At 40.8% G+C, this 20,973-nt stretch overlaps 1 protein-coding gene across 3 annotated transcripts in view; it reads right to left on the bottom strand.

Moving 5' to 3' along the window:
* Window positions 1-13,004, bottom strand: part of ARSB (arylsulfatase B) — a 194,663-nt gene extending 181,659 nt beyond the window's left edge. The window contains exon 1 of one of the 3 annotated variants that reach the window (XM_082620315.1): window positions 11,342-13,004. In XM_082620315.1, the coding sequence (XP_082476441.1) occupies window positions 11,342-11,662 (321 nt within the window). In that variant the 5' untranslated portion in view covers window positions 11,663-13,004. The remainder of the gene's footprint in view (window positions 1-11,341) is intronic. The other 2 variants (XM_082620316.1, XM_082620314.1) reach the window with 2 other exon arrangements.
* Between the last annotated feature and the right edge of the window lie 7,969 nt (window positions 13,005-20,973).

Genomic DNA, 20,973 nt, shown 5'->3' with positions numbered 1-20,973 from the left:
TGAATAAAATAACAGAGTAAGAGAGAGCCTTGCAAAAATTTTGGGCAGAGCAATCTAGGCATAAGGAAGAAGAATGCAAAGGCCCTGAACTTGCTAGGTAAGTTCGAAGGCCACATGGAAACCGGTGTGGCCCTTGTCACAGCTCCTGTGCTGAGGGATGATACTGCACCCACTGCTGGTGCACAAGGGGGGTGCTTGGTGGCTTCCCTCATTGCCTATCCAGACCCTCCCCTCCCTACAATGTTACCCCTCTCCCCCCGCCCCAATCCCTTGTCCTTGCTTAGCCAGGGAGGTGCTCTCCTCTGTAGGAAGCGGGGTGGAGTCTCACATTTAATTCTTCACCGACACCAGCTTTCCCTAGCACTCACTGGGCACTCCTGATTTCCCTAGAATAAATGGGGCTCTGGGGACACCAAAGGTTGACAGTGCCAGTTCTCAACCCAGCCATGACTCTCTGGCGCCTCCATCAGCTGTCAGGTGGGTAGCAAGCAATTATTGATAAATGGTAAAAACAAAATGTGTTTGTAAATGATTTACTTGCTTTTATAATTTAAAGCATAATAGCCCGAAGCTCAGAGAATTAAATCGCATCCCAGCTCTTTCACTAACCGTACACTAAACACTCAGCAACTGTCATGGTAATACTGTAAGCATTGTCATCAATAACATATCATGCCCTCTCACCTACATTTCAATACACTTTCTTGAGGAGATGGGGTGGCATTATACAGAACATGCACCTAAGCCTGGGCCTGCCCCCTGGAGTGGGATGTGGTGCATATGAACATCAAATGACATGTATACTGGTTCTAATCTGTACTTCTGCTGGTGCTATTAAATACTGATTTAGCACTGATTTTCTCAGGTTCAAATACTGACTACTCAAACCAGACAGATTTTTGCCTCGTTTTGTTTTAAATTCACGGCAATAAACAGATACAAAGTAAACATAAAAACAAAACAAAAACCCTTCAAACTCACCATCTTTTCTTTTTAATTTATTATAAGCTACTTACTATTAAATAGTTTTCTCATAAGCTTTGACATTGTCCTGAATTTCATTTTTTTGTGTGTCTGTCCAGAGCCAATACCTTTGGAATTGTCCCTGCTGTTGCTTGATTTCACGATACCTTTCCATGCCCTCCTAAAAGAACCATGTGGAATATCTTAAATGTTAAATTAAAGTGGGTTTATTTTGAAGGTGATAATACGTTCGCTATCTTGATTATGTGCTAACGGCTTCACAGGCATGTACATATCAAAACTCATCAAATTGTATACTTGAAATATGTGTAGTTTATTGCATGTCAATTATACCTCAATAAAGCTGTTTAAAAATAAAAGTGAGTTTAAGTTTTCTATTTAGATTTTTATACCTTGCCTAGAAATAACTGGACATATATTGGGATATATGCCACAAGCCCTTCATTTGCCCTCCAAATCCCCAATCTGCCTTCTGTCCTGTCTCCAGCCTGGGAAGTTGACCTACTGGGGCCAAATCAAAGGGCTCCTGCACCTTCTGGTTCTGACTGGGTTCAGCCAATGGGGAGCCCAGACCGGGATTGGAAGGAGGGAAGAGGTGAGTGGCCCTGAGTTGCCAGGCTGTCCGTATCCTGCAGGCCATCCCAAAGGTGGCCTTCTTTACAGGACTCTGTTTCTAGGTTATGGTCACTCTTCTTTCCTTTCTTCCCCCTGGTCTAGGGGTAGTAACAGCTCCAGTGGGTTATACACTATGCCTTGTGTTTCCCCCACACATTCATACCTTTTCAAATAGTCCCTTTGCAAATAAACCCTCCCTAAATTATCCTAATTTGAATGTGCCATCTTTTCCCAGCTGGGACCCTGAATAATAAGGATGTTACAATACCCAAGCTGGGAAAGGGAAACATTGCTTTCTAAACATACACATGCACACACACCCACATCCCTCACATAGTAGAAGGATTCTGTCCACGGTTAACGCTAGAAGTTCACTCAGTAGAAGATTAATCCTGGGTTCAAAAAACTTCATAATATATACTAATTGGCAACAGCAGAGGATAAAGAAGGATAATATTTCATGGAGTTCAAAAGACCCAGTGGAAATAAACGTTATGTGCAAATTTCTTTAAATGGAAAGCTCATCCATCACATGCAGAGAATGATCTCCGATCACTCTAAAGCACTGCCAAGGGATGCTGTATGATTCACTTTTCCGAGGCCACATGGGCACCACACCAGGTGGTCAGCTGAAGCCTGCCTCTTTTACCTGCAATCACACAGAGTAGGGAACATTCTTTTCAGTTCCTGAGAATTTATTCGACAGAACATTTTTATGGCCTTACTGCGAGAGGGGAAGCCAAAGTCTGGATGATGGCCAAAAACATGTTTTTGGTCTGTTCAAACACTGTTTGAAGTAAGGAAACTGTAGTGTGTAGAGAAGCAGTAAACAGGCGAATGAATGCAGAGCTGGTTGCAACCCAGCACTTGAGTTTAGCACAGAACTGGAGAGCCACGCCATGCTTCATGGGAAAGGATGATAACGAGGCACCGAGAAGAATCAAAAGAAAAAATAAGCATCACTTTGGCAACCCAACAGCATCTAAAACAATTTCATTCTAACACCCATCTTCAGTGTTTGGAGAGTAGGTGTTGAATGGAGAGGTCCTACAGATAATATATGAAAGTCCAAAGGGGCTACTGTCTTTCTTCCACATGTAGCTATCTCTTCTTCACTAAACCAAATCTTTGAAAAACAGCTTCTCCTAAGATTTTACTTGACTCTCAAGGATTCCCTCCACAAAGGCAAAGGGTCTACAAATTCAGTAAAGGACCTGGCTTGTCTCTGAGTTCTTTCTATGAGATAACTGATGAGAAATCTTTGTTTACATGGTTTGTTGCATGTAAAAATTCATTTGATCCTGTAAGTTATTCTGTCCCCTGTAGACCTGGAATATACTATCAGAGTGGTCTCATGAGCATAAAAGAAAAACCCACTCTCCTGGATGGGGGAGGAGGAAGATGGTTCCCACATCAGAACCTCTTTATTTCAGCTACACTTACAATAAACTCTCCCAGGGGCCAGGTGACCCACTGCTGCATACGTGGCAATGGATGCTATTTCTCTCCAAACCTCAATAGTGTTGAGGTAACATCCAGGTGAACAGAGGAAGATTCTATCCTGTCAGTCTGACCTGTGCAAGATGAACTCATTGCAACCATGTATTTGTGCAATACCTCCTACTGCAATACTTGAAAAACCAGAAAAACAGGCAGCTCTACTATTCCACTTTATACACCAGAGAGCCTAGAGGGAAGCGTCATGACCAGAACACAATCACAGAACATGCTGGTGGCTGGCCAGGAGTTTGGAACTGCCAGCCTGGGCCTGGGCCAGAACACTACGGGTTTTAAACATGGTCAAGTACCACTCAGGCCACCTTAGGGTTTATTCCTGGAGATGCCCCACAGAACAAATGGATAGTGGAGAATCTGCTCCCTTCCCCCTAAGCCTTCTAAAAAGCCGTCAGCTGCCCATGCTGCTGAAGCCAAGAGCTACAGAACATACATTATGTGTGTTAGGGGCCTGGCTTTGCCATCTGGCCTGGTCCTTCAGAACTCAGGCTGCAGAACTGGCTGGTATCACTAGCAGTTTTAAAGGTCTATTTATTTTGGTGTTGAGTAGCAAAGAGTGTAAATCTGACTAAACCACCAAGGGATGTTGTTTGTAAAAGGAATAAACAAGGCAAAAACTGTTTTAGTGCCTTCCTCTGTTTAAATTATAAATCCAACCAAAAGCCCAAAATGAAAAGGGAGGAAAAAGACTTTTTAGAAAAGTGATATGCTTAAGGGAACAAAAACAGAGTTACCAGACAGTAACAGCTTATGCTCAAAGTGATTCTTGGAATAATAAACCTCAAATGTCAATCAACCAAAAAATCCCATAAGTCAATGGGTCATATTCCACTCAACCCCAAACTTATTTCCTCTTTTCCAGTTACTTGGGAAGTAAAAAGGTAAAGATCAGATTTTTTTTTTTTTTTTTTTAGTATCTTCAACACTTGCAGACTAAGGCCTCCAGCTGCCCCTTCCGTTTTGGGAAAATGCTCCTGGGCTCTGGCTAGGCTTAGGAAGGACACCTGGCTTCAGCAAAACAGAAGACCCATCAGAGCAAGTCATCCCCAGGGCTCTCTGCGTTAAAACCCGGATGTGTTTTAGCAGGTGGCCATCTTGCTTATCAGTATGGAGCTGATGCATCCTTTACTTCTCCTCTTAAATGAGCACGGGAATAAAGACTAGCAAGTTCTTTATCTTTGGAGGCACCTATGGCCTCTGGACTACATGCTCCTCTTACACTCACTCCTTGGATGCCTTTGCCAGGAAGTCGTATGAACACTCCTAATGACTACATCTTCCCCAAGACTCGCCCCTTTCTTCCAACTCTTGACTCCTCTTTGCCCCACTTCTAATCTTAGAGTCCAGGGAGAGGTAACCAGGGACAAGAGACACAGAGAGGCAAGCACTTGGAGGGCTGATAAAGAATGGGCTGGCAGGATACTGAAGGCAATGAGAAAAAGCAGCAGGGAGGTGAGGGCAACCCCAGGCAGAACTGCTTCCTCTTTCACGCCACAGTATGCAATGCCCTATTCTGCCTGCAGCCATGGGTTTTCCCTGCTCACATCCTTCAAGCAAACTTGAAGCAAAAGTCAAAAATTACCCACAGTGCTCCCGCACAGCCTCCTTCCTAGATTTCCTGTTCAAGGTTCTGCTTCAGGTGTGAGTGAAAAGGCGTGAAAGTGTCTTGTCCGTTTATCAATGTGATTAAGAGAAATGTGGCGTGGGTCCCTTAAGAATGAAACCTTGGCGTCATCTTTCATTGCTTCTATCCTCTGCCAAGGTTTCAGAGTTCTGGTGGAGTGGTCCCCTCAGGTCCCAAGGTAGGAATGTTCCCAGGTGAGGACCAAAGTTACTTTACTCTTTTTTTTTCCCAGAAGGAAGTGTTTCTACTAAGGCCTACCAGTTTTGTTACCCTTTCACCTTTTAAAAATTTCTTAAAAAGGAAGCCAGGGTGCTAGAAATGACCTGTCAACCCTAAGCAGTTAAGACAGTGAGCTCTTTCAGGAAATGCACAGGTGTTAAAGTGCTTAGCACATTCAGTCATTTACTTGCTCAACACCAGGTGCTTCTCCAGGCCAGAGACAAGTGAAGCAATCTCATGGAGAAGCCGGGCCTGAGAACAGACAACCACGCTTAAAATGTGAACTAGGGGTGCAGAGGCGTAATGAACATTTTGTGCTGAACAAAGTCAATCTGTAAGAATAAGGAAATTCAGTATTTTTAAGTCTTTTGTTTGAACTAAAAGGGGTATACAAATTCTATTAGAAAAGCTGAAGGATTTTTATTTATTCTCCCACTCTTATAAACATCTTTATTATATGTATTTTTTATTTTTTTGGTACCCCAGGTGGGACACGAACTCACAATCCCTGGCTTAGGATGTGTGTGTTTTTTATTGAAATATATTTGATGTAAAACATTGTATAAATTTAAGGTGTACCACATGTTAATTTGATACATTTATACATTATGATAGGATTGCCATTGTAGTGATAATTAGCACTTCTATCATATTATATAATTATCCTTTCTTTTACAGGTTGGAATCATTAAGTTCCAGTTTCCTAGCAAGTTCAATGGTTATAATACAATATTATTGTCTGTATTCACTATGCTGTGCATTAGATCTCTAAGTCTTATTTGCTATGCGTTGCAAGTTTGTACTCTTACACAACTGTCCCAACTTTGTCCTAACAAAGACAATGTAGTACTGGCATAGGATGAACATAAGGATAAAAATACTCACAAATCATATATCTGAAAAGGGTTTAGTATCCAGAATATACAAAGTGTGGGCAAGGAGGTAGGGAAATTAGAACCCACATACATTGTTGGTGGGAATGCAAAATGGTACAGCTGCTATGGAAACAGTTTGGCAGTCCCTCAAAAAGTTAAACATAGAGCTGCCATATGATCTAGCATTCTACTCCTAAGTATATACCCTAGAAAACAGAAAAACATATATATGTTCATACAAAACTTCTACATGGATGTTCACAGTGGCATTATTCATAGTAGACAAAAAATGGAACAATCCAATGTCCATCAACTGATGAACGGATAAATAAAATGTTGGTATATTCACACAATGGGATATTATTCAGCCATGAAAAAGAATAATACATATTACAACATGGATGAAAGGACATCTATTGTATGAGTCCATTTTATATGAAATGTCCAAAATAGGCAAATCCATAGAGATAGAAAGTAGATCAGTGGCTGCCAGGAACTAGGGCAAGAGGAGAATGGGGAGGAACTGCTAATGGGTTTCATCTGGGGTGACGGAAATGTTCTGAAACTAGACAGTGGTGATGGTTGCACCACCTTGTGGATATATGAAAAACCAATGACATATATTTAAAATGATTAATCTTATGGCATGTGAAATATAACTTAAAAATACATATATAGGGAAATAAGCATATCATATATTGCTGGTAAGAATGTAGACTGATACAACCTACTGAAGTATAATTTTGCAATATTTATCAAAATTACAAATGCCTCTACACTTAAACCCAGAAAATTCCTTTTCTAAGAATTTACCCTACAGATATATATTCAAACATGTGCAAAATGACATAGGTACAAGGTATTGACTTCAGCATCCTCTGATATATCAAAAGGCTGGCAACAACCTGCATGTCCATCATTATGTGACTAGTTAAATAAATTATGATATATCCATCTAACAAAATATTATACAGCCATAAAAACTAATGAGGATGCTCTTTATGTAACAATATGAAATTATTTCAAATGTTAAGTTAAAAAAATGAGGTACAAAACATTGTGAAGAGTATGCTACCATTCTGATCATTTTGGAATTTATAGAAATAGGGAATCACTATGCTGTATACTAGGAACTAACATAGTGTTATAGGTCAGTTATACTCCAACAAACAAACATACACAGAAATAGAGATCAGACTTGTGGTTAGCAGAGGTGGGGGGGGAGGATAGATTGGATGAAGGCAGTCAAAAGGTACAAACTTCCAGTTATAAGATAAATAAATACTAAGGAAGTAATGTACAACATGATAAATACAATTAACACTGCTGCATGTTATATATGAGAGTTCACTTGTTAGAAGAGTGAACCCTAAGTGTTCTCATCATAGGAAAAAACTTTTTCTTTTCTTTTTTATGAGATGATGGATGTTCACTAAACTTATTGTGGTAATCATTTCATGGTGCCTGTTCATCAAGTCATTATGCTGTACACCTTAAACTTACACAGTGCTGTATGTCAATTACATATCATTGAAATTGAAAAAAAAAGAACCCCCCCAAAAAAGAGTATGCTACAATTCAAATCAAAGGAGAGGGAGGAATATCTACATATATATTTACTTGTATATACATAAAATACTTTTGGAAGGATATATACAATTTACATAGTGTTGTTTGCCTCCAAAGATAGGTAACTGTATGCCTAAGGAACAGAATGTGTGTGTGTGTGTGTGCACACCTGTGTATAGGGAGAGATTTTTGAAACTTTTGAGTTTTTAAACCATGTGAATGGATTTCCTATTCAAAATGTAAATAAAATATAGATTTTATAAAATATTTTTTAAATAGTGAATGAATGAGTCATAAGGCTGTGGGAAGAAAACTAACTTAAGTATATAGAGACCTGAATTTTAGTTCCTGGATTACCAGTAACTACTTAGCTCATCTGCTGATCAATCTCCCTCTCCCCTCCATCTAAACTCTATAAATTTTTCACCAAAGTATACAAGTTTTAAAAGGTTCAAATGTGAGGATTTGGAACAATTAAATGTCTCAATATAAAAGGTTGAATTCACGTTCCTTTTTTTTTTTTTTTTTTTTTTTTATTAGTTTCTGCTTTATAACAAAGTGAATCAGTCATACACATACATCTGTTCCCACATCCCTTTCACGTTCCTTTTTAAACAAGTTCCTAGGCGGGCAGCAAGCAGCTCCTGCAACTTGTAAGGCAGTGTTGGGCAAGATTAATCTCTCTTTCTACCAGTAGATGGAGATAGTGGGTAGATAATGTGCTTTTGCCAAGTTAGAAACTTGCTCTAGTGGACACAGGAGCCATAGAGTCAAAAAAATTTACAGCTAGAAAGAGCCTTAGAGTTCAGCCCAACTCCCGTATTTTACAGACGTGGAAAATGATGTCCTTCGAGGTCAGAGTCTGAAGGCTGACATGGCAAAGACTGAAACCCACATCTCACAACTCTTAACTGGTCCTCTTCACTAAATACTCTTATAAGCTAAAATCCTAAAATTCAGCATATATTGGGAATACAAAGTTCAATCAGTCAAAACCTGTTTATCATTTTGCGCTTTTCTAATCTAAAGTTAGATGATTAAGGAAGGTGGCACCTCTATTAAAGCATGATTGTTAGGTTCACAGATATGACTATTAAGCAGTTCTTTCAAGTACCTAATTTTGAAATAGTCAACAAATTTCCTCATTTTATTGTCTAAAATTATGCACATGACTCATTTTGAAATGAAACCTCTCTCCCCATTTTCACTTTACATTTAACATAAGGAATTCCTAACTTGAAATCTAATGGGTTAATTTTTTTCATCGAGATGTTTAGGAATGACCTATATGTCAAAAAATAAGAGAGATTAGCTAGTAAATCTGAAGCAGGTCTTGCGATGATTTTTTTAATAATTCTGAGTAGGCAATGTAGTGTAGTGGTTATAGAGCTACTGCCTGGTTCAAATCCTGATTCACAACTTACCAGCCCTGTGACCCTGGGCAAGTTTCTTAACCCCTTCCTCAGTTTCTTTGTTATCAGATAGGGATGATAATAGTAGTACCTACTTCATCGGGTTGCTGTAAGAGTTAAATTCACTAACACATATAAAATGCTTAGAATGGTACCAGAATATAGTATCTGAGGCCAGTGAGGCTCCTTGGCTCTCCCAGAAATACTGACTCTTTTAAAAGAGGATGGTTGCTAACCAAAGATAATTTCTAATTGAGTCTCTTGAACTCAAACAGAACAGGGGAGAAAAGCCAAGCAAAATGTTTGGGGAGGCTAGCTTGCTACACTGATTGGCCTCTAAACACTTTTGGATAAGCAGCCTCTACCTTTCCTTCACTTCTTAACCTCAGGGTACTCTAAATACTTGTGGTTTTTTTGTTTTGTTTTGTTTCTTCCCAAGATGGAATGTTGATGACTGATCAGGGAGGATGTTCGGAAGCAAAAGCAGTCAGAACAAGTTTTTTAAGTGTGGTATTTGCTTTCCTGTTCAAGACTGTTGGAAGGGAGGAAGTTGGAGAAATGAATGGCCCTCCCATTCTTCTGCAATTTGAGTTCAGTTCTCTTACTTCAGATCAAATGCAGAACCATTTGGGCAGACCCTGTCTTCCCTCCTTTCCCTTCTTTATTCAGATGCTCTTTTACTCCTACAAAGTGTCCAGTGTGACATTTGCATCAGAGCAGAGATTCCTGATTCCAAGTAGCAGCCAGTTAGAACTGCGGAAAGTACTCAGGGCTGATGGTGAAGGGAACCATCCTTTACCTCCACTGCAAACCTTGACTTACTTTTCAGTCCGTAGTAAAACTCTATCATTTCTGTTTCTAAAAGTCTTCAGACCACTGTGCAAATCTTTATTGCAAGTGAACCCTCCCTTGCCTTGATCTCAGGACAACATGAGGCTAGGGTTGATCTGAAAGGCTACATGAACACAGATTTGGGAGGGCAAGGTTCAGGCACATCCCTGTGACTTTCACAGTAAGGGCCCAAAGTATGGCTGTTGAATAAACAGTGCATACAAACTACCTGTTTATTGTATATTTAACATGGTCATAATCACAAAATGTCAATCTTATTCAGATTAAGAAAAAAAAAAAAAAGAGTCCAATTTTAGCGGCCTGAGATGACTAGTGGATGCAGGAAAGGCACAAAACCCAGTTTACCACTTTCTAGCTGTGTGATACTGCCAACTAAAAACTGGCACTTGCCATCTGCCTCTACAAGGACTAAGTCATTGGCCACTGCAGCCGCTGACCTTCAACCCCCCTCCGAAAGGAGCTCAGGGTGGAGATCAGGAGCAAGGCACTCTGTGCTCTGGGAAAAACTGGCAGGACAGGCCTTCAGATAGTTAGATATTTTCAGGAGAAGGTTTTATCAGCCCAATTCTTGCACCTCCTCATATCTAGAAAAGCACTAAAATCATTAACAGTGACATCTGCTCCTCGTGACTAGCAGCAAGCCTCCGCCAAAACGTGTGCTTGACTGCACGCACCCCCTTCACTAACATCATATATAACACTGACCTTCCCCCCTACCTCTTTGGAGCAGTTTCTCAGAGCTATCTGAAATGCTGTCTCCCAGGCTATAGCCCTCATTTTGCTCCAAATAAAATTTAATTCACAGCTCTTACATTGTGCACTTTTTTCAATTAATAATTCTTAACATGTCATTGAACCTCTACAGGTTTACTGCCTAATGTGTAAAAGGGGATTAAAAATAACAGCTACCTCACAGGCTGTTTCAAGAATTAACTTTAAAAACAGTAAAGCACTATGCAAATGTTCTTGATATTCTTCGTTATCTAATGTATGCGTGCTCTCTACAAATATACTTTACTCTGTTAACTACAGAGAAGTTTTAAAAGAGATAATGAAGATGCTCAGAGGCGTTCAATACAGGTTACATCTGAAGGGAAAGTCAGCAGCCCAAGAAAAATCAACTTGGTTTTCACTCCAGGGCTGCTGAGAACTTGGAAAAATAAATCTTTGGTCGGGCAGTCCTAACCTCTGACCGCTGGGTTTACAGAAACCAAAAGCGCACCCACCGCGGGCTCTCCTTCGTTTTAACGCTCCTCACCACCCAGCTTTCCTGGCTCCCCATCTCTCTCCGCTTCACTCCTGGGTGCCCCGCCTGCTCGCTCTCCATCCTCCCGCTTCAGGACCGCTCGGCAAAGTCCATTCGGACCTTCAGCCCACTGACTCGCAGTGCCCCGCATCTGGCATTGCCCAGAAACCCCTTCACCCCGACCTTTTGAAAACGGAAGACAGAAACACCACCCGGAGAGGTGGGGCGCTGGGGGAAGAGAGGCGCCTTGGAGCCGGGCATGCGCAGAGGCCGCCGCGGGCTGCGGGCCTGAGAGAAGCAAGGACAGCGCTGCTAGGGCCAGAAGCCGTCTCTTTGGGACCCGGTTCGGGGAACCGATCCCGCCCAGGGCTCGGGGCCCACTTCTAAGAGGCTCGCGGGCCGGCCGCGGGCCGCCGGGGGCGCTGCGTACCTGGTAGCGGCCGGTGAGCAGCTGGCTCCGCGACGGCGTGCACAGCGGCTGCGTGTAGTAGTTGTCTAGCAGCACCCCGGCGGCCGCCAGCGCGTCCAGGTGCGGCGTGCGGATTTCCGAGCCGTGGAAGCCCACGTCGTTCCAGCCCAGGTCGTCCGCCAGCACGAAGACGAGGTGGGGCGGCCGGCCGGCCCCGGCGCCTGAGCCCGGCGGCAGCAGCAGCAGCAGCAGCAGCAGCGGCAGCAACGGAAGGACGGCGGGGAGGAGCGGCCTCCGTGGCCCGGGGCCTCGGGACAGGCTCGCCGCGCTGCGCGGGCCCATCCTGCGCCGCCCGCGGTGCCCGCGCCTGTGGCGCCCCCGGGCCCCGGGCACTGCTTATAGAATCAGGAACTGGGCGGCCGGGGCCTGCCCCGCCCCGGCACGGGATTTCACCCCCAGCAGGCCGCGGGCAGGAGAGGCCCGGCGCCGGAGCCTCCGCCGCCTCTGACCCGGGCCGGGGCCGGTGTGGTGGGGGAGGAGCCAGCGGAGAAGAACTCGTGCAGCCCTTGCTGCAGTGCTCCGTGGGAACTCCGCTGATGCTTGATAGGCGCTAAGGTCTCTTATCTTTCCCCCGAAGAGCTTTGCCTCGTGGCATCGTAAAAGAGGAGCAGATTTGTTCTTTGTACTAACTCTTCACAGCTTACAAAGCATATTTCACAGCCCTCATCTCTTTAAATCTCGGAGCAACCCTGGCAGCTAGGAATCACAATTATTGCCTTTTTTCTTTTTCTTTTTTTTCCAGAATAAACAAGCTTGTAGTTGGTGGAGCCTAACCCAAACCCAGTTCCGACTCCAGATCTTGAGCTACGAGGTTTTAAAGGTCGTGAAAGAATCATTTCTAGCAGAATTATTTCTAGCAAAAGAACCCAGCCTCGTGCAGGTGGGGGGACGATGAAGAGGCAGAGGTCTGGGTGATGTTTCCGATTCATTTAAGAATAGCGTACGCCTGTGAAGCCATTTCCTCCCCACTAGCAAAAAGGGGTCAAATACACACTCCGACTGCACGGTGCCCTTTTGAAGGTGCAGTTTTACTTAGGCTTCCCTGGCTCTTGATTGGCGTGCTGTGTGGCCATTGAGTAGCTTATTAGTTTGTCCGGTTCATGAGCCCTTTAAGAGCTGGCTCCCCCAGAATCAAGTAGTGAACCAAAGAAGTATAGTATCTAATTTGCCTGAAATAACCTGTGGATGGAAGGAAAAATTCCCTTAGCCACATGCTCATTGAATTGAAGTTAGCCTTATGACCAGTATATTCCCATTGTCATCAAGACTCTGCCTACTCTGTGTCTGGAGATACACAATAACTGTTAACAGTTGTAGGGGAAGAAATTTTGCACAGCATCCTCTCAAGTTATCTGCATCTGATTCCATGGGAATAGTTTTACAACTTTATAGGCTGTAGATAACCGGTAGTGATGGAAACTAATTCTTGTTTATACAAATGCAAATGAATTCTATCCAGTGGAGTGGCATCCTCACCACCGCCGGAAAAAAGTTTTGCCTCCACTTACACATTTATTTAATATGCCTCATCTGGTCTTTGGATTGTCCTTTGAACTGGTGTTAACACCTTACCCGTTTTCTCATTAATGTTAAATAAAATCTTTAACATGTATTCATTTTTATATATGTATTAGGGTCACGATTTTATCTTTTTTTGAAAATTATTCTTTAATATGTGGAATGTTTCCCTCTTACATACATAGAATTTTTTTTTCTTTGTATGAAGTAGATTAGTTTATGTTACATCCACTTTTCACCACTGGTGGAATCAATGAAATTTAACAGGAAAAAATTTTAATTTAGCATTAAAGTAAAAAGAAAAATTTTGAAGCGCTGTTTGACTCTCATTACGTTAAGGCTTGAAAATTCCATTTAAAGGCCCTGTAGGAGATCTTATAGGGCTGAGAATTTTCCACGGTGGCACTTGCACGCCCCTCTCTCCGTAACTGTTCTTCTCTAGGCTTCCTGATAGAAATCAAATTGCTGGAACAATGGCTGCTAACCTGCAGGAACAATTCCTCCTTTGACCAACTGCTCCAGAAACTACTAAACTTTCACTGAGCCTTCCCATGTCCTGAATTTTCAAATAAAAGCTTATGCAAATAGTGCTCTGGAAATGTGCACATCAGCTAATTAAAAAGCTAATTAATTCTATTTTTTATCTATGTATTGAACACCCATGATGTGCAGTACTTGCTAGTTATTGTAAAATCTCTGAAATGGAGTTAGTCTGTTGTTTCCTAATGATTAGATTCAGATTATGGGTTTGAACAGAAATACTGCAAAAATGTTGTCTTCTCAATGCTTCATATTAAGAGGCACATGTTGATTTGCTTTAGTATTTGATAACTTTGTTAAGGCCACCATTTCTCCCTGGAAAGTTACTATTTTCCCCTTGTAATTAATCATTATTTTATGGGGAGATACTCTGAGAATATGTATGTATTCTGTTATTCCTAAAACTTTTGCTTATTGGTTTTAGCACTTGCTAAAGCTAATGCTTCTTGCTTCAATCAATATTAGGATGATTGCCAAATAGTGATTTTCTAATTCTATCATTCTTCCTATAATTTATCAGTTGTCTTTCTACTGTAAGGAAGAACTTTGCATTCTTCCCCATTTGTTTATTTGTATCACTCTGAACTCACAGATTATTATTTTAATCAGTATGCTATAATACTTTATTTCAGTGCTCAACTTTCCTCTGATTTGGCCAGTGGGAGCCCCTTCAGTCTGGCTCTTGTATCCTTTTGGCATGTCCTCTTTAATCTTTGAGTACCCCCTCAATTTTTTTTTTTTTTTTTTTTTTTTTTTTGTGGTACGCGGGCCTCTCACTGCTGTGGCCTCTCCCGTTGCGGAGCACAGGCTCCGGACGCGCAGGCTCAGCAGCCATGGCTCACGTGCCCAGCCGCTCCGCGGCATGTGGGATCTTCCCGGACCGGGGCACGAACCCGTGTCCCCTGCATCGGCAGGCGGACTCTCAACCACTGCGCCACCAGGGAAGCCCAAAGGCTCAACAATTTTAAACATGTTATCTCTAAAGGTTTAACCGTTGGGGTAGAGATAAGAATGGCAAGAGGTCTTTCTTCAGAGATAAGAACTGAAGTTTACTAACTAAATGTGGTTACTTGTGGTTGGTGTTACTCATTGCCCCATACTACCCTGAATAGTCCAGAAGGAGATAGACTTGAATATCAGAAAGAACAGCCACACTTTGTTATTTTAGATGTCACCTATTAAATTATTTTCAAAGTATATTTAGTTTTGAAACTTGATCTGGGATGGGTTTGGTTCTACCATATGTGAGTGAGGGGGTGAGAGTCTTCTTAAAGGCTTGTAAGGCCATATACTGGACTTAGGGATGAGTGTGTAAGTTGGCAGTAGTTACATGCATCAGTTATACGCATTAACTGCTCTCAGTGCTAACTACTGCCAAGGCATTAAGAATCATCAAGTCTCCAAGCACACAGGAAGGTTATTTTCTCTGAGAAGCACCTTCAGTTTATTGTTTGTTGTGTTTTGTGTGTTAGCGTACGTGTGTGTGTTGAGAGGAAAAGGATCAGTTTAAAAAAAGAAGAAAGATTTCTTTTGGCTCTGAAAATTCTCCCAATTTCTGAAATTGAGAGTCTGGCTAAAAACAGCTGTGGCCAACTCCAATTGAAACTCCTTTGACCCCCTCATCTTGCCTGTTGCTTATCACCTCCTACCTCCTCAAAACCAACTAGATGAGAGTAGACAGTGGAAAATAGTACCATTTGTATAAAAAAGATTTTGACATGGCATTTTCTGTGTGCTTAAGACAGTGCACAAAAGTGTACATAGGTCAATGAATTCTCACAAAGTGAACAGACTCATGTAACCACCATCCTGATCAAGAAACAGGATGTTCGTATTGCATTTTGTCTTGTATCTTCTTTGCTTACCCTCAGCTTTCACCCAGCCTAAGCCTTAGTGTTCACACAATATTTATTATATACAACAACTGAATTGCATTCACTTTACCTGTATTGAATTTTTTTACATTGTATACCAATTTCTTAAGTGGTTCTAAGCCAGCTCTTTCCAGCCATCCTTAAATATCTCAGACCAATGTGAATACTGTATTAAAAAATAGAGGGTCACATTATATGACCAAAAAATAAGAACCTGCTTTTACTAGATAAAAAAGCACAATTAATATACATATGGTCTTTTAAAAAGTGAAACATGTACATACTTTAAATAAATCTAAAAAGGCATACAGTGAAAAGTAAATTTCAACCCCTCCCCAGAAATACTAGTGTTACTCTTCCAGAGATAGTCTATAATGTATAAAGACAATTTAAATATTTACATTTTTTCCAATTTGAACCTAAATGATAGCATGTTGCGTATTGTAATACACCATGCTTTTTAAAAACATTTATTTATTATTTATTTATTTTTTTGGCTGTGTTGGGTCTTAATTGCTGCGTGTGGGCTTTCTCTAGTTGCGGCGAGTGGGGGCTACTCTTCATTCCGGTGCACAGGCTTCTCATTGCGGTGGCTTCTCTTGTTGCGGAGCATGGGCTCTAGGCCTGCAGGCTTCAGTAGTTGTGGCACGTGGGCTCAGTAGTTGTGGCACGTGGGCTCAGTAGCTGTGGCTTGTGGGCTCTAGAGCGCAGGCTCAGTAGTTGTGGTGCACGGGCGTAGTTGCTCCGCGGCATGTGGGATCTTCCCGGACCAGGGCTCGAACTCGTGTCCTCTGCACTGGCAGGTGGATTCTTTTTTTTTTTTTTTGGTTTTAATATAATTTATTTAATTGTAAGTTTACATAATTTGATATTCACTAATGATATGCTTCCCAACGGACTCACAAAATTTCCTAAACTTTTTTTTTAATTAGTTTCTGCTTTATAACAAAGTGAATCAGTCATACATATACATCTGTTCCCACATCCCTTCCCTCCTGTGTCTCCCTCCCTCCCACCCTCCCCATCCCACCGCTCCAGGCGGTCACAAAGCACCGAGCCGATCTCCCTGTGCTATGCGGCTGCTTCCCACTAGCTATCTACCTTACGTTTGGTACTGTATATATGTCCATGCCTCTCTTTCGCTTGGTCACAGCTTACCCTTCCCCTTCCCCATATCCTCAAGTTCATTCTCAAGTAGGTCTGTGTCTTTATTCCTGTTTTACCTCAAGGTACTTCATGACATTTTTTTTCTTAAATTCCATATATATGTGTTAGCATACGGTATTTGTCTTTCTCTTTCTGACTTACTTCACTCTGTATGACAGACTCTAGGTCTATCCACCTCATTACAAATAGCTCAGTTTCGTTTCTTTTTATGGCTGAGTAATATTCCATTGTATATATATGCCACATCTTCTTTATCCATTCATCCGATGATGGACACTTAGGTTGTTTCCATCTCCGGGCTATTGTGAATAGAGCTGCAATGAACATTGTGGTACATGTCTCTTTTTGAATTGTGGTTTTCTCAGGGTATATGCCTAGTAGTGGGATTGCTGTGTCATATGGTAATTCTATTTTTAGTTTTTTAAGGAACCTCCATACCGTTCTCCATAGTGGCTGTACCAATTCACATTCCCACCAGCAGTGCAAGAGTGTTCCCTTTTCTCCACGCCCTCTCCAGCATTTATTGTTTCTAGATTTCTTGATGATGGCCATTCTGACTGGTGTGAGATGATATCTCATTGTAGTTTTGATTTGCATTTCTCTAATGATTAATGATGTTGAGCATTCTTTCATGTGTTTGTTGGCAGTCTGTATATCTTCTTTGGAGAAATGCCTATTTAAGTCTTCTGCCCATTTTTGGATTGGGTTGTTTGTTTTTTTGCTGTTGAGCTGCAGGAGCTGTTTATAAATTTTGGAGATTAATCCTTTGTCAGTTGCTTCATTCGCAAATATTTTCTCCCATTCTGAGGGTTGTCCTTTGGTCTTCTTTATGGTTTCCTTTGCTGTGCAAAAGCTTTGAAGTTTCATTAGGTCCCATTTGTTTATCTTTGTTTTTATTTCCATTTCTCTAGGAGGTGGGTCCAAAAGGATCTTGCTGTGATTTATGTCATAGAGTGTTCTGCCTATGTTTTCCTCTAAGAGTTTGATAGTTTCTGGCCTTACATTTAGGTCTTTAATCCATTTTGAGCTTATTTTTGTGTATGGTGTCAGGGAATGATCTAATCTCATACTTTTACATGTCCCTGTCCAGTTTTCCCAGCACCATTTATTGAAGAGACTGTCCTTTCTCCACTGTACATTCCTGCCTCCTTTATCAAAGATAAGTTGACCATATGTGTGTGGGTTTATCTCTGGGCTTTCTATCCTGTTCCATTGATCTATCTTTCTGTTTTTGTGCCAGTACCATACTGTCTTGATTACTGTAGCTTTGTAGTATAGTCTGAAGTCAGGGAGCCTGATTCCTCCAGCTCCATTTTTCGTTCTCAAGATTGCTTTGGCTATTCGGGGTCTTTTGTTTTTCCAAACAAATTTTGAAATTTTTTGTTCTTGTTCTCTGAAAAATGCCAGTGGTAGTTTGATAGGGATTGCATTGAATCTGTAGATTGCTTTGGGTAGTAGAGCCATTTTCACAATATTGATTCTTCCAATCCAGGAGCATGGTATATCTCTCCATCTATTTGTATCATCTTTAATTTCTTTCATCAGTGTCTTTCTGCATACAGGTCTTTTGTCTCCTTCGGTAGGTTTATTCCTAGATATTTTATTCTTTTTGTTGCAGTGGTAAATGGGAGTGTTTTCTTGATTTCACTTTCAGATTTTTCATCATTAGTGTACAGGAATGCCAAAGATTTCTGTGCATTAATTTTGTATCCTGCTACTTTACCAAATTCATTGATTAGCTCTAGTAGTTTTCTGGTAGCATCTTTAGGATTCTCTATGTATAGTATCATGTCATCTGCAAACAGTGACAGCTTTACTTCTTCTTTTCCAATTTGGATTCCTTTTATTTCCTTTTCTTCTCTGATTGCTGTGGCTAAAACTTCCAAAACTAAGTTGAATAAGAGTGGTGAGAGTGGGCAACCTTGTCTTGTTCCTGATCTTAGTGGAAATGGTTTCAGTTTTTCACCATTGAGGACGATGTTGGCTGTGGGTTTGTCATATATGGCCTTTATTTTGTTGAGGAAAGTTCCCTCTATGCCTACTTTCTGCAGGGTTTTTATCATAAATGGGTGTTGAATTTTGTCGAAAGCTTTCTCTGCATCTATTGAGATGATCATATGGTTTTTCTTCTTCAGTTTTTTAATATGGTGTATCACATTGATTGATTTGCGTATATTGAAGAATCCTTGCATTCCTGGAATAAACCCCACTTGATCATGGTGTATGATCCTTTTAATGTGCTGTTGGATTCTGTTTGCTAGTATTTTGTTGAGGATTTTTGCATCTATGTTCATCAGTGATATTGGCCTGTAGTTTTCTTTCTTTGTGACATCCTTGCCTGGTTTTGGTATCAAGGTGATGGTGGCCTCATAGAATGAGTTTGGGAGTGTTCCTCCCTCTGGCAGGTGGATTCTTAATCACTGCGCCATCAGGGAAGTCCATACACCATGCTTTTTAAAAATTGTAATGTAAGTAGCCCTTTTAAACGTGTTAGCCCATCCCATGACCTCCTTCCATCCTAGTAGCCATGTTTGCACCTCTTGACCCTTTGGCCAGGGCTGAACAGAATGTTGGTGTTGTATGCCAGTCATTGTCTTTTGCGATGCGATCCATTTCATGATCTTTCTTTTCTCTGCTCTGTATCACAGGTGGGCCAAACCCTACAAACTACATATCCCAGGCTCCTTTACCTATGTGGCTCCCAGCTAGGTTCATCCAGTGGGAGACACTTGTGAGAGATTAGAAGGTGGAAGGAAGAAACAAGCCTGGGTGTTTCTTCCCTTCTGTCTGCTTCAGGCAGCATCTTCACCGGTGTGGATATATCTCTACTATGGTTCCTGCTCCCACTAGCAGCCCCTCCCTGTATGGTCCTAGTGTCAGCTTGGCAGCTGGCATCCCTCGCTGGTTCTCCATGTTAAGTTCCCTCCTCTGAACTACCTGGCAAGTTAGTCACACAGTGAGGCCACATGGAGAGAGGTGCCCTGCCAGCCCCAGGTGTTGCCAACAACCTTAGTGAGGTGCCAGACTTGCGAGCGAAGAAGCCACCCTGGATGACCATTTTTTAACGATTCTCTGCCCCTTTTACATGACACAATTATTTTTAGTAATAATCACAAAATGAAATAATAACAACCAGAAAAGAAATGCAAAGAGTGAAAAGTTTCTATTAAACTTTGAATATATAGTCATGCCTGTAATAAATAAGAAAAATAGAAATAAAATAAGTGTTATAGTATAAAAAAGCAAGGGGTTAATATTTTTAAATTATATTAAGTAGTTTTGAAAAAGGAAAATATTTATACCCACAAATTGGTCTATTGTAATAAAGTGGTCTGTTGCCTGTGAATAATAAACCTTTTCTGTTTTTAAGCTTTGCAGTGACTTCACTGAATTTTTCCTTTGCATATTAATATTTACCAGACAGTATAGCCATCTTTATCCAGTTATCTTTGCACAAAATTGATAGAACATTTTTTAAGCTTTTAATTTCAAAAGTTTCTTTTACGTGAGCAACAGATGTAAAAAAAAGTAGGAAAGGACTTTAACATAATGACAAGTTTGGCAGAAATTCATAAAAATCTTTCACAACAAACTCCAGGAATTGCAATACTGCCTTTGGTTCTTTGGGAACAATTATAGTGGCTTTCAAACATGTCTATAGTTAAAAAGCTTCTACTAAAATATCTTCATCAGAAAATTCATCATACATTTCTATTACATACAGTAAAAAATTCTGAAGTTTTTCTTCATCTGCTAAAAATCAGAGAAAGTTGCTGAATGGTAACAAACTTTGACGTTATTTGATCTATTGCTTTAGAACAAGTGCCCAATTATTGGTGAAAAAGATGAAGGCATTCAAATACTGCTTTACTGATTTCTTCTAGCAATGTAAGATCAGCATCTTTTGTTGTTTCTCCTGGCATTCTTTAAAATTTGACTTTTTAAAATAAATGACCATTTCTTTAGATTTTGTTTTTGCATAGTCAGTTGCCTTCTCCACAAGTTCTGAGTACTGTTCCTTTGATCAGAGTCTGCTATAATAATATTTTATGCAAATAATTTTCCAGTAACTAGTTACTGAAAAGTTACAACTTAGGTAACTATTAAATTGTGCCACTGATGTAGTGTTATATTTTCTCAATTCTTTCATTAGTTTTAACACAATTAACAGTCGGGCTACAGAGAGGCAGAGAATGAAAAGCACCTATACCCTATACCAGAACTGGGAGAGAGGGTCTGGATAATATTCTTAATAATTAGCAAATGTTTGTTACCAAAAAGATTTCCCTCATTCCTCATGTAAGAGGAGATACCAAAGATAAATGAATGGCATGCTGAAGAGTTCTGATACATGATTACTTCTATAAAACATTTAAATGTAAATTTGGCATGTTTTCAAAACTTACAAGTTAAGAAATTATTTTAAAATCTATTCTAATTATAGAATCTTATTATGCTTCACATTCAGCTTCTTTAATACCTATTTACTGAACT

This window comes from Mesoplodon mirus (genome assembly GCF_964341445.2).
Source record: "Mesoplodon mirus genome assembly, chromosome: 5".
Classification (NCBI taxonomy): Eukaryota; Metazoa; Chordata; class Mammalia; order Artiodactyla; family Ziphiidae; genus Mesoplodon; species Mesoplodon mirus.
The sequence above is the reverse complement of the archived record's forward strand: the minus strand, read 5'-3'. Positions and strand labels throughout refer to the sequence as shown.